This window comes from Pituophis catenifer, unplaced genomic scaffold, assembly GCF_029215685.1.
Source record: "Pituophis catenifer annectens isolate HBS135680 unplaced genomic scaffold, rPitCat1.0.hap2 SCAF_1, whole genome shotgun sequence".
NCBI lineage: Eukaryota > Metazoa > Chordata > Lepidosauria > Squamata > Colubridae > Pituophis > Pituophis catenifer.
In genome coordinates this window covers 81,371,825-81,385,780 of record NW_027256881.1, presented here as the reverse complement: position 1 = coordinate 81,385,780, position 13,956 = coordinate 81,371,825, and the positions used below count along the sequence as shown (strand labels likewise).

At 36.4% G+C, this 13,956-nt stretch overlaps 1 protein-coding gene across 3 annotated transcripts in view; it reads right to left on the bottom strand.

The window, feature by feature from the left end:
• SYNE1 (spectrin repeat containing nuclear envelope protein 1) overlaps window positions 1-13,956 on the bottom strand; it is a 335,993-nt gene that overhangs the window by 22,002 nt on the left and 300,035 nt on the right. For all 3 annotated transcript variants that reach the window (XM_070932643.1, XM_070932644.1, XM_070932645.1), the window contains 6 exons: window positions 12,114-12,301; window positions 10,756-10,906; window positions 7,359-7,541; window positions 7,061-7,198; window positions 3,386-3,577; window positions 1,760-2,090 (listed from right to left, as the gene is read on the bottom strand). In XM_070932643.1, the coding sequence (XP_070788744.1) occupies window positions 1,760-2,090; window positions 3,386-3,577; window positions 7,061-7,198; window positions 7,359-7,541; window positions 10,756-10,906; window positions 12,114-12,301 (1,183 nt within the window). The remainder of the gene's footprint in view (window positions 1-1,759; window positions 2,091-3,385; window positions 3,578-7,060; window positions 7,199-7,358; window positions 7,542-10,755; window positions 10,907-12,113; window positions 12,302-13,956) is intronic.

Sequence of the window (13,956 nt, the reverse complement as noted above, 5' to 3'; positions counted from 1 at the left end):
GTGCAACAGCTCAGTAAGAGCACAGCCTACAACAGCAGAAACTGAATAGTTTACAGCAATCTCCCAGAACAGGAACTAGTCACCATCAAATAAGCAGATATCCAACAGCAGGTCAAGAACAGCTGGACAGCACCTAGCCTGGACATGATCACATCTACTGGTTAAAGAAATTAACAGCAGTGCACCAATGCCTAGCAGCATGCCAAGGAAAACATAAAACAAAAATCACTGTTATTGATTTTAAGGAGAAACTGAGGGGATAGTGGAAAGCATGCCTGCATGTATTATATGTATCTATCTCACACAATTACAGTATTCCTGCCAAACGTTTTTTTCAGCAACTGAGTATTTCAAGGAAAGCATCATAGATACACAGAAATTCCTATGTGTGATTCAGAGAATACAATGAAGAATTAAATGTAAACTGAGTTTTAGATTACATTTCTATGTGTATTGAAAGAAAATCTTATGGTTTTCACGGTATTTATTTCTAGATAACTGGAGATAAGATCCAATATTTTTTCTTCTACTTTTCATTTTTCCATAGGAATAGAAAATTACATGAAAAGATGCTGAGTTACCTACATTATATTTTTATTCTTCAAAACCAAACAATTGAACTAGGTAAGTTTAGCCTGCTCTGATTTGATTTGATCAGAGTGCACTGGGTTAAGCCACCCCATGTTAAACCAGTCATATAAATGCCATTGCTCTATGCATGTGTCCATGTGGGTTTGCTGCATTAGGAGACAACACGATTCCCTTTACTAATTCACACATGGGACCATAATTCCCAAATGCATACAATAAAAATAATAACTAACTATATAGGTCCAATTATTTTATCTAAGTCAAATGTTTTCTTGAAATGTATCTTCTCTCTTTTTCCCTAGAATTTTAAAGACTGTGCAATGTGCAATGTCACCTAATAAACCCATTTTTGATTAAGAAAGAACATTCTGGTTTAAGGACGACTACAGTTAAGCACAGAGCCTACTATTGCAAAATTTAATTACAAAATGATTGAACTTAAATATGCAATGGTTCAAGTTCATTGCACAGTATATCAGCTTACATATACATTTGGCTTAAGGACAGACCTTGGGAATGGAACTTGTTCCTAATCTGGGGACTGCTTGTATTTCACTAATTCCTTCTGTGTGCCAATTGGAGAACATTAGTAAAGATTTTCAGAGTCAGAAGTGGCCCTATAACCTTACATCAAATGTCTCAAGCATGAAGGCCGGTTGAAGGGAGATGATCTTCTTAAAAAAAAAAATTAAAATTCCAGTGTTGGAGCATTCACAACTTCTGGAGGCAAGTTGTTCCACTGATTAATTGTTCTAACTGTTAGGAAATTTCTCCTTAGTTCTAAGTTGCTTCTCTCCTTGATTAGTTTCCACCCTTGCTTCCTGTCCTGCCTTCAGGTGCTTTGGAGAATAGCTGGACTCGCTCTTCTTTGTGGCAGCCTCTGAGATATTTGAACACTGCTATCATGTCTCCCCTAGTCCTTCTTTTCATTAAACTAGACATACCCAGTTCCTGCAACTGTTTTTCCTACGTTTTAGCCTCCAGTCCCCTTATCATCTTTGTTGCTCTTCTCTGAACTCTTTCTAGAGTCTCAACATCTTTTTTACATCATGGTGACCAAAACTGAATGCAGTATTCCAAGAGTGGCCATACCAAGGCATTATAAAGTGGTATTAAAACTTCACATGATCTTATTTAAGAAGATCAAACATCTGTTGATAGATTTTACCTGCTAGGCTTGTAGCTCCTTGAAGATAAAAATCTTTGTCGTCCCTCCCCTCTTCGTCAGAGTGAAGGGCTCTTGAGACTGCAGTCTCCAGGTCACGACTCAGGTCATAGTCATGATCCCATTCCAAGGGGATGGAATCTACGCTAGCTGGCGTATCCCGCCCTGACCTTTCACTTCGGAGTGGCTGGGGAAGAGACAGTGAGAGAATGGAGGAAGGATGTGGGGAAAGGACACTGTCTGCGGATTTGTCATGCCAGTGCAGGTCGGAAAGATCTGCTGATTCATCCAGATCCACTTCACGATCGGATAACTCATGCTCATCATCTGTGAGCTGGAAGGAAACATTAAAACAATTATGAATTGTTTTTCATAAGGAGCCCTTCTACTGTTTGCTAGGTCAAGAAGACAAAAATCTCGCTGTGTGACATCCATCCTTTCAAGATTAAAATAAATAAATAAGTTGAAAGAACTAAATTGGAAAAGCACCAGCTCTTTTTTTCTTTCACATTTTGCATTTCATTATTACATGTTATTACTTTAGGCTGTTTTCTAGATCTCTTCATTTTGCAGGACCAATTAGAAGACTGGGGGGGAAAAAAGACTTAATGTAAAAATGTTTACTTCCTCACAAAAACATGGGGAATGTTTAGGATAAATGGGCATCTCAGATCTTACATCTGCATGAAACTTAAAAGAGGCATCTTTTAGTTGAAAGATAAGTAACTTTTTTTTTGCAGCATTACTTTTAAATAGTGGATGGGGTCTTTGAAAGAACGATATGAAGGTGTAAGAGGCTTAATGCATCTATTTTGTGTCCTTCCCACTCCCCCCACAAACGTTCTATCAAAAATATACAGTAGCTTCACTGCCAGACTTCAGCAGTATAATTTGGAGATGCTCAAAGGCAAGTCTGCAAAACATATATGGCTGCATGCTACCTGCCAAGTAGCTTTGTAAGGCCCACACACATTTTTTAAAAATTCACCCCCTCCTGGAAGGAGATGCTGCCAAGTGCCTCCAAAGCCTTCAGGCCTCACTGAGGCCTCCATTTCAGTGCTGCTGCTGCTGCTTCATAGCCACCGAACACAGGTATGCAACAGGTATTCCTTTGTGGCCCATGATTATTTTTCATTTATCAGTTTGCCTTTTTTTCCTCTACAATTTGTGCCCTAATGAATGCAAAAAACGGGGTTTGAAGCAGTAGTGAAATTCAATTTTTTTTACTACCGGTTCTGTGGGCGTGGTTTAGTGGGCGTGGCAGGGGAAGGATACTGCAAAATCTCCATTCCCACCCCACTCCAGGGGAAGGATACTAGAAAATCCCCATTCTCTCCCCACTCCTGGAGGAAGGATATTGCAAAATCTCCATTCCCACCCCACTCTATGGCCAGCCAGAGGTGGTATTTGCCAGTTCTCTGAACTACTCCAAATTTCCACTACCGGTTCTCCAGAACCTGTCAGAACCTGCTGAATTTCACCCCTGGTTTGAAGGGGCTGCATTTAGGACATGAGTTATCCAAAACAGCTATAACTCTGTAGGTGCTTGAAGAAGAGAACACCGAGTCTATGATGAAGTCTAAAATTAACAACATGTACAAATATCGATAAGGCAAATTTAACACTTACTGGAAGACAAATTAATTTTTTGTGGTATCTTTCTACTCGGCCAAAGACCTCGTGGCAATAACGTCTCAACTCGTCCAACTCCTCCTCAATGACAGCTGCATCTAAAGGCTCACTCTTTTCTAACAGTTGCTCACCCTGGCCAATGATTTGCTGAATTTTGTTGTTGTTCAGGGAGATTTCCTGTTGAAAAGCCTGAAACACAACGTGTAATTTATTAAACAGGACATAAGAAAAGTCAGGAGCCAGAGGCCAATCACTATACTGTATGTCTATGGAGATTTTCAGTCATCCAGGACATGGCTGTTCCAAAGATGCTTTTTTTTTTTTTGTTCAAGAGGATTTTCTGGTTGCCTCTTGGAATAAAAACATCTTTGGGACACTATATTGTATATTTTATTAATTATTTTCCCCAAAATATCTTATTGTCACATAAGTGAGGAACTGTTTAGAAGAAAATGGCAACCTATGCATTAGTGTAATTTATATAATAAATTCTTTATGAAATCTTCTTTTGTCAATGGGGATTGACCATTGGTACATGCTGTATATTTCTGGTACATATAACCAATAAATTGGTTTATTTTCTCTCTAGCGAAGATTTCTACAGCCATTCCTCACTGAGTGGCTTTATCATTTAGCAATAGTTCACAAATACGACAGTAATTTCAAAAAAAAAAAATTACAATCACTGTGTACACTTAACAAGCAAATGTCATGCTCCTGACCACATCACATGCTCAAGTGACTTGCATAGATGTATGAGAGAACTTGATCTAAATGTGACAGCAGCAACCAACAGTCATCGCAGTGTCTCTCTCTTTCTCTTAGCCACGTATTCATTTGGTGACTATTTAGATCCCAATTTAAACAACAGATTGCAGTTGCTGAACAGGGTGCATTATGGATACTATACAGAATAAAAACAAAGCTGGACAGGGCATTGATTATTCTTATGATGAACCCAAATTTTGCTCAATGCCTGATGCCTATATTAACATAACTATAAACATCCCATAAAACTTATCAGCTTGAAAAGAATAAATGCATTTTATAAAGCATACTTCAATTGGGCAGTTTTTGGTTATGACCCCTCCAGGAAGTAGTGCAAAGAATATAATTTTATAACAGGTAACAATATTTTTCCTGATTTTAACCATGTACTAATCTTTCTCTTATTAAGAAATCTGTGACCTAAAACTTAGAATCAAAATTTCCTTGTGTCACAGAGAGCCTATCTCATATTGACAATGTTTTTTATTTATTTTATTTCGTCAAGCATGTATTAGATAACAGATACAAGTGTAAATGTGATTATGAATACATGAAATGGATACGAATAAAAGGGAACATTAGGACAGGGACAGTAGGCACATTGGTGTGCTTAAACACACCCCTTAAAGACCTCTTAGGAATGGGGTGAGGTCTACAGTAGACAGTCTAAGGTTAAAGGTTTGGGGAAGAAACCACAGAGTCAGGTAATGCATTCCAGGCATTGACAACTCTGTTACTGAAGTCGTATTTTCTGCAATCAAATTTGGAGTGGTTTATCATAAGTTTGTATCTATTGTGTGCTCTTGTATTGTTTTGATTGAAGCTGAAGTATTCATTGACAGGTAGGACATTGTAGCAAATGATTTTATGTACTACGCTTAGGTCGGACCAAAGACGATGAAGTTCTAAGTTGTCTAAACCCAAAATTTCAAGTCTGGTGGCATAAGGTATTTTGTTATGAACAGAGGAGTGGAGGACTCTTCTTGTGAAATATCTCTGGACTTGCTCAATTGTATTAATGTATGATATGCAGTGCGGGTTCCAGACAGATGAGCTGTATTCAAACTTTGGTCTAGCAAAAGTTTTGTATGCCTTAGTTAGCAGTCCAATATTACTGGAGAAGAAGGTACACAAGATTAGGTTAAAAACTGTTAATGCTTTTCTGGCAATGCTGTTACAGTGAGCTCTGGCACTTAAATCATTTGAGATGAGTACCCCAAGGTCTTTGACAGAGTGAGGGTCGTCTACTAGGTCGTATCCACTTGTATTTTGTGTTCTGATTTTTTTTGCCAATGTGTAAGACAGAGCATTTGTTGGTTGAGATTTGGAGTTGCCAATTGTTTGACCATTCTGACACATAGTCAAGGTCTTTTTGTAGGGTAGCAGCATTGTCAGTGGTGTTGAATAGTTTTACTATTATTCAACAGTGGTGTTGAATAGTTTTACTATAATGTTACTCGCATGAAACTTAGGCACCAATTAATGATAGGAATTGTAGTAAATATATATGTATATACACAGAGAGTTTACCTTATTTTAAATTGTACAGCTAATAGAAAAGAGTAAAATGTGTTTTAGGAGTTTTAGTGTTTTAGTGTTTTATTCCTAAACAACAAACTAATTTGAGGCAGAAGACTTGAGTGGCAAATTATTGCTTTACTTTATGATGTGACAAACATATGCTATAAAATGGTTAGGAGGATAAGTTGCAGTGGAAAAGCGATGGGCGAGGAGAGGATTTTCGTATTAAGTACAGCTTGTTTGGGCTTGTTATTATTTATTTATCAAATTTATATAGCTACCCATCTCAAAATGACTCTAGGTGGCGCTATTGTAGTATTCATACAATAACATTACTGTACGAAACCTTGCTCATGAGTGCGTGATGAATTTTAAAGCTTACTATTTTTCTTTCATACATATCATGTTGCATAAAAATTGAGCTAATGATAAAATTAGCTCAATTTTTGTATAGTTGACTCCATCATTGACTATTGGGGGCGAGTCTTTGGCCCCCTTGGAGAGGGCTCGCAATCTGGGAGTCCTCCTGGATACGCAGCTGTACTTGGAGGAACATCTGATGGCTGTAGCCAGGGGGACTTTTTGTCAGATTCGCCTGATCCGCCAGTTGCGGCCCTTTCTTGATCAGGATTCCCTGTGCACAGTCACTCATGCCCTCGTCACCTCTTGCCTGGACTACTGCAACGCTCTCTACATGGGGCTCCCCTTGAAGGGCACCCGGAGGCTCCAACTGGTCCAGAATGCGGCCACGTGGGTAGTTACGGGAGCTGCATGGCACTCCCATACAACACCCCTCCTGCATGAGCTACACTGGCTCCCAGTGGTCTTCCGGGTGCGCTTCAAGGTGTTGGTTATCACTTTAAAGCGCTCCATGGCATAGGACCTAGATATCTTTGAGACTGCCGGCTGCTACCGATGGCCTCCCATCGACCTGTGCACTCCCACAGAGAGGGCCTCCTTGGGGTGCCATCAGCCAAACAGTGTAGGCTGGTGACCCCCGGGGGAGGGCCTTCTCTGTGGGGGCATCTAACCTCTGGAACCAGCTACCCCCAGAGATAAGGAGAATCCAAGACCTCGGTGCCTTCCGCTGTACCCTTAAAACTTTCTTTTTTCAGCAAGCCAGGCTGGCCTAACATTTTTTAAAATGTTTTTAATTGGTTTGTCATTGCTTTTAATTATGGGGTCAAATATACATATATATATCTTTTTAATTGCATTTTAATGTTTGTAGTTTATGTTTTTACTTTGGCTGTACACCGCCCTGAGTCCTCAGGGAGAAGGGCGGTATATAAATTCGATATAAAATAAAAATTAAAAAAATTAAAAAAAAATCTGCTCTGCTTTTTATTATTGTCTAGATTATCTAGATTTGCATTTCTGTACCTTGAGTTGCTTTATCTTTGCTTGAACATCACACTCCGAGAAGTGTTCAATGTTGGTGAGCTGCAAGTCCATCTCTGTAAGCCAGACCAAAATGCTGTCACGTGCCGTCTCAAATTCTTCACGTTGGCCAATGAAATACTGTAAAAAAAGGAAACGTGATTCTTCAACTTTTTCACATTAGTACATAACCTTTAGACATTTAAAGCAAAATCCAAGATATCAATTACAACTGCTATTCTTAAAATTGTCCCTTCAACTGCAGAAACATTACAATAAAATTATGAAAATGGAGGAATACTTTAAGCCTGCGGAGGATGGAGATCACTCGTTTTTGCAAGTTGTCCCATCTCTGGTTTCCTTCGTGGACCATCAACTTGAGGCTGCCAGCAGAATCAGTGCGATTTTCCCTGGCCAAGCGGCGGTACTGTTTGTTGATCAGTTCTAGCTGAGTTAAACTTTCTTGTACTTGACGCTGAAAAGCCTACCAAAAAGAACAGCAGCAAAATAACCCATTAAACTTCGGTCCTTATAATCACTACCTTCGATTGGATTTTTATTTATTTATTTATTTTGCTTATACCTGGTAACTTTTCTATCAAAGAGAAATTATTATCCAGGCTTTTACATCCTATTTAAATCCCCTGTCACACTAGAGAAAAAGATGTGTTTTACTTACATAAAAGTAGTGCTAAAGTTTGCTACCTGAAGTATATTTTTTCCTATGCCAAAGTATCTATATAGGCAGCAATTTTCCTGAGCTATTAGGAACTACTTATTATGCAGTACATGAAATCACTGTGCTATAGCAACTATTGTCAAACAGAACTTTTTAAAAATTCAGGTACATATTGATATTTAGGATGAAGTAGTACATGTTTCTAAAACATGGTATTTGGGAAGCAGGCAACCATTTGGCAATGACATCCCAACAAATATCTGTATACAAACATGTTTAACTGTGTCTTTATAGTCCTCAACTTTGTGACAAAGTGCTAATACAATTAAAATAATGGAATGGATTTCTTACAACCTCAGAAAAAAGATAAGACATAGTTTGTTAAGTCAATAAGCTTGAATGCATGGTAATGTAATTCTATCACATAAAATTAGTCTGCGTAGGTAGACAATAATAGAGAGAGAAAACAGTGTGTGCACTCAGGATCTTCCAAGGAGAGATCAGGGGATTAAATGCTATTCTTGAATCACCAGCTGTAACAGAACAAAATGATCTATAGGCACATTCATGGCCATCAACATTAACTCTGAGTTATTTCTGCTCCTTTTTATTAGCAATCAACATGATTAAAATGAAAACAGACATTTGTGCAGCAGGTTGCAGCCAAGGACAAAAGGGAGCTATGTAATCTGAAGCAGCAAATATCTTCCAAGGCTTCATCTCATAAATGATCAATCAACTCAATTTACATGTCAGTGCAGAAGGTTCTGTAGATAGGTGGGGAGATTAAGTAAAAAGAGACAGGGTACAGTGGAAATCATATGAAGAATTCAGTTGGACAGCAACAAAAAACATTAATAAAACAAATCCAGAAAAGCAAATCCACCTGTTTAAATCAGTAAGAAAGACTACAGATTTTAAACAAGGAGCCTTATGTTGGGTCAACACCACATGTATAATTTCATCTGTTGCTAACATTTGTCCAGAGGAATGGCAGCTGTAAAGTTTTCTACTGTCTTACAATGATATGCTTCTATACTGATACTCTAGTTTGCTCAATTTAATTATACTTTAGCCGAGGCTTTTCAAAAAAGCCAACTCTTTCAAAAGTGTATTGCATTTTCCTATTCAAATAAAAACTAACATTGTATTTATTTTGGAGAAATGCAAGGCTTAAATCTGACAATTCTTTTGCCTTTGTAAACAACTCTGTGGTCTATAAAAAGTATCCAGAACATTAAATTTCTGGAATGCAGATTTTCTTGTATCAGGCACATTGAAATATTTCTCTTTATAAACTTTTAAGTGAGTTTTCTTTTATTTCCACTCACTCTATAATGTCTACTGTACTGTAGCCTGTAAAAATAGTAATATTTAATTATACATATTACAACAGCAGCAAGAATAATATATGCACAAAATTGGAAAAATAATAATACACCAACAGAAGAAAATTTGATTAGAAAAGTTTTGGAGTGCGCAGAGATGGACAAGCTCGCAAAAGAAATACATGAAAAGGAGAAAACAGAATACTATATGGTATGGGAGAAATGGTTAGAGGAGAGGTATAAAGGGCAAGGAAAGAGTAAACGAGGAAGATATAGGAGTTGAAATGTAGTAACAAACAAGTGGAAATGGAATGTACACATAATGTATGATTGAAATTGAGTACATTGTTATTTTTATGTATATAAATCAATATTAGAATCATGTATAAATGGTAAATTGAAGTAAGGGAGAAAAATGGATATGTAAGAAATGTCTACTGATGAGAAAATGTTGAAAAGAAGAAAATTGTAAAAATTTCTTTTTTTGTTTTTTTTTTAAAACTGTTTAATAAAAAGAATATTTTTTAAAAAAAATAGTAAACAAGTTAAAAGCCAAGTAAAAATCTGTTTGAACAACTTTTTCAAGATGCCTGCAACAACCACACATTTAGGGAAGCCTAAGTGGATAGGTGAAATGCATTTGGATAAAAGAAAATGAAGTGAAATACACAGAAAAAGCTCACAGAGGAACACATACTTAACGTCTACTAAAATATACTTTGTTCAGTTTTATGTGGTAGAATAAATTTCATGATTCCTCAGTAAGTAAAAGGGAAATGGAATGGAAAGTAAGGAATGCTTTTATCCAATAAATTGATTGACTCATTCATATAAATGGACCTTTGGGTAAGGTCCTACTTAAACAGGATGACAACGGTTTGAAATAATTAAAACGGTAAGAAAAAGAAAGGATGAGAGTTTCAAAATTAAAAAAAAAATCAATAAAATATAAAAAGGGTATTTTTGTATTGTATACAAAAGGATATTTTGTATTGTGTAAGGATGAGTTCATTAAAAGTTAGGCCATTAACTTTACTCTGAAACAAAAAACAGATTTGTACAAATTTTATAATTTGGATTGTAATATCATGTCTTTTTATGTCATCTTCCTATATTTTCTCTTTCTGGTGGTCATAATTATATTTTCCATTACATCTATAAACTTTGCCTGATGTTTGTTCTTTGTTCTCCTCTGACTCAACTGAAAGAAAGGAAGAGATGGGAAACACTTCCATTTCCAAGTGGCATTATGTTTCTTCCTGGGCAGAAGGAGCCAGAAAGGGAAACTAAACCAAACAATAGCCCAACAATAAGAAACCACAGGTACCTCCTCCTTGCTAGAAAACAGCAATATACTGCTCCATTGTGATAACATCATTACCTGGTGAAAGTCAATTGTATCATTTGTAGACAGGAGCCACTGGGCCTAAACCAGCTAAATTATTGCAACTATGGCCTTACAATGACTAATGCATATCGATCAAGTACGCTAATTCATTTTAATTATAGTTTAGGGCAGGACAAACAATCTGTGATCTATTTTTGCAGTTTCAAAGTCCTTTGTTCCAAGTCCTAAGGTAGAATGTGATCTTTCACTAAAATAAAATGAGTAGAGTTACACCAATAAGGTAGAATAAATTTGCTTCTGTGACAGCATCAGAACAGATTATATTTCAAACAGATAAAATCACCTCAAACTTCTTCAGTTCTTCTTTAGCAACTGTATATAATACACAGGAAGAACTAGGGAAAGCAGCCGTCCTTTCAGAAATTTTCAACCAATCTTCAAAGCGAGAATAATCATCCAAAAACTTCTGCCATAGTCTCCATGTCTCTTCAATTCTGAAACAAAGACAAAAATAGGAAATTTTGAAGGTGATATCTATATCACCTTAAAATTATTTGATATCTCATCTAGTTACCAGCTGTAATAAAGAAATCATGTTGCCTATTCGAACATGCCCAAGCAAACAAATAGTGTATTGAACAATACTGGCTTTTAATGAAGCTTGACAGTAGTTTTGACAAGAATTGTTTTTAACAAGAAACATAATTCATTGGCTGAATCCAGCTTGAGCTGGATTGATTGATTAATTGATTGATTGATTGATTTACCAATTTAGCATATGGCATGCCATACATGGACAACAATATAAATTAACATTTCAACTAGATTAGTAGAACCCAATAAAATATAAATGTCAAAAAGATCTATGTTCAAATATTAATGTCTAAGTCATCTAACCATTGAAGCACAACATTCTTTATATTAAAAAAATCAGATACTGGACCTGTATGTGCCCCGGTCACGATGTGATCTACAGTTCGACATGGGACCCCCACACTCACAATGAGGGGAGGATACTATGCCCCATTTATACAGAGATTCCTGGCAGATGCCATGTGAGGTGCACATCCTACTCAGGATTGTCCATTGCTGACATGGTAGTTCAAAGCCTGGCACCTTTTTTGTGGGGTCATTTATATGTTTTCTATGTCTGCACGTTCAGCCCCCATTTGGCTTTCCTTTGAGGATCAATGTTAAAATTGTTGGGCAGATGTTGTGGACATGCCAAGGGGGGGCTGGAGCTGGAATAAAGTAGTTATGGATTGTTCCTCTTAAACTTTTGCAAACCCTTATTTGAAATTATGTAATTATTTTTGAATTTTTCAACACTGCATTGTAAAGAGCGGAAAAGAAAAGTTGCAGGACTACACAACTGCAGCTGTTTAAATTAAGAAGTTTTTAAAAAATACAAACATACATTTGCTGCATTAACAAATAACTGTATCTATGTGCCTTGCCTTGAATATAGATCATATCAGGAAGCAGAACATTGAACTGTTTAGATAAATTTTAGCTCTCGCTGCAGAATCTCTGTGTAATGACATTTGGTCCATATGGAAGTCACATGCTGCTCTATGTAGTTTATATCCCTTAACCTATGTAACTTATATCCATTAACAGATGTTTAATTTATGAATTGGCTAGATTTCATTCCATTCTAAGAAATCTGGAGAATCATCTAAAGTTTCGCCAAATACTTACTTGAGTCGCCTTTCCATTGACATGGCACAAATATTCCGCCATCTTCGATCCAAGTTCCTTGTGGCTTGCTGAATGGAATCACATTCTGTTTCAGTAGCACAAGCGTCACAATCATGGAGAAGAACTTCACAGAGATTGAGGACAGATGCAACCCCAGTGCTATGTTTCTCTATGTCTCTTTGAAGTTCCTGTAAGTCAATAGATAAACTTGTGAATGTCTTAGGCAAAACTGAAGTTAATTAATACTGTATGTACTATAAACAAGCAAGGCAAAACTGAAATACAAATGAAGGAAAATAAAAAGCTAAGCTATTTGGTGGCTAATAAAAATCCCAAATTGTTCCACAAAAAAATTGACTTAAAATTTTGACTTAGATTTCAAGTGGATATACTTAAAAATAAGGACTAATGCAATCATGCACACACACACACACACCACACACACATACACACACACACACACACGAGTGGGGTGGGGAGACAGAGACCAATCATTCCAACACATACTTCTATTTTTCTAATCAAATGGCTTATTTATTAAACATGATAAAATAAAAAGAGTCTGGTCTGAATTCATAATATTGTTATTGGTGTTCATATTTCGTTGTTAAGAAACATTTCGTTCTACCAGGCTACAAATATACTGAAATCCATTAAGTATTATTACCACGTATTTTTAGGTAATTTCAAAGAGTCTAATATTAATACCACTAATTATCAGTCAGTAACAATTTGCCAACTGCATTTTTGGGTTCCATTCATGGTTTGATGTTGACTTTTAAAACCTGAATGGGATGAGCAAAGAGGGTTTCAAGGAGTGCTTTCTTTATGACATCCATTCCCAAACAGCCCTGGGCTGGGGTGATGAGATTAGTAAATAAATGTTGTGTTAGTAGAGATAGTGCTTTACTATTAAGCTCTTTGTCATATTGCATTTCTTCAAATTATGTGCAGTTAACTCCACATTTTGTCATTTTCCAATTATACGCTTTATTTCTTTTGCGTCACTGAATCAGGTGGAGCAAAAAGCAGGAAAAAATAGATAATTTCTTTTTTTTTTATGAAAACATAGTAACTGGAGTATGTGAACATAGAGTGAGAAGTGTTCCTGCAATGGTTCTCTTAAAAATGTTAAGAATGTTGTTGTACACTTGGCATTCCCTGGTGGGATAGGTAGTCTTTGGTGCAAAAACAAATTTGGAATTCCAAGAGCTTAGTGGACACATTAATTCACAAAATGTCTGCCATGGATGGCTATGATGTTCATCAGTCTCTTTCAGTGATAATATCTAGATATTTAAGGTGATTGGACAGTTTTGCTTCATATTTTAATTAATTCTTCTTTGTTCCTTCTTTTCCAGTAGAACTTTGCCTTGTCTGTTATCATGCTTATCTTGGCAGGAAAGATTCCCTGGATTTCTGTAATTACTTTAAAGAAATGTACTGTTCTTTTTATTTGATTGTCATCTTCATTTTCTTTTCCTTGCTTGTGTAAATAGATTTCCTTGACTCTTGGTCGTAGAAGAGTTTTAGTTTGAGGAATTTTCTTTTCTATGTGTTGTCTTTTCCTTTCTGCCTTTCTTGGTCAATTTTCAATCTATCAATAGGCATTTTGTCTTCTTATGAACATTGCATTTTGTAATACTTACGTTTACTTCATTTAATGATTTGAATGAATTTCAATTTAGAATTCTTCAGACATACACTTTATCAGATGCATTTCAGTTCTCTATCTTTACAACAACAAAAGCAGATGGAATATTACTGAAATTGTAGCTTGTCAATCATTTGATTTATTAAGCTGAAATTTTACAAGAAGTTCAGGACCAAGCTTCAGTAAGCA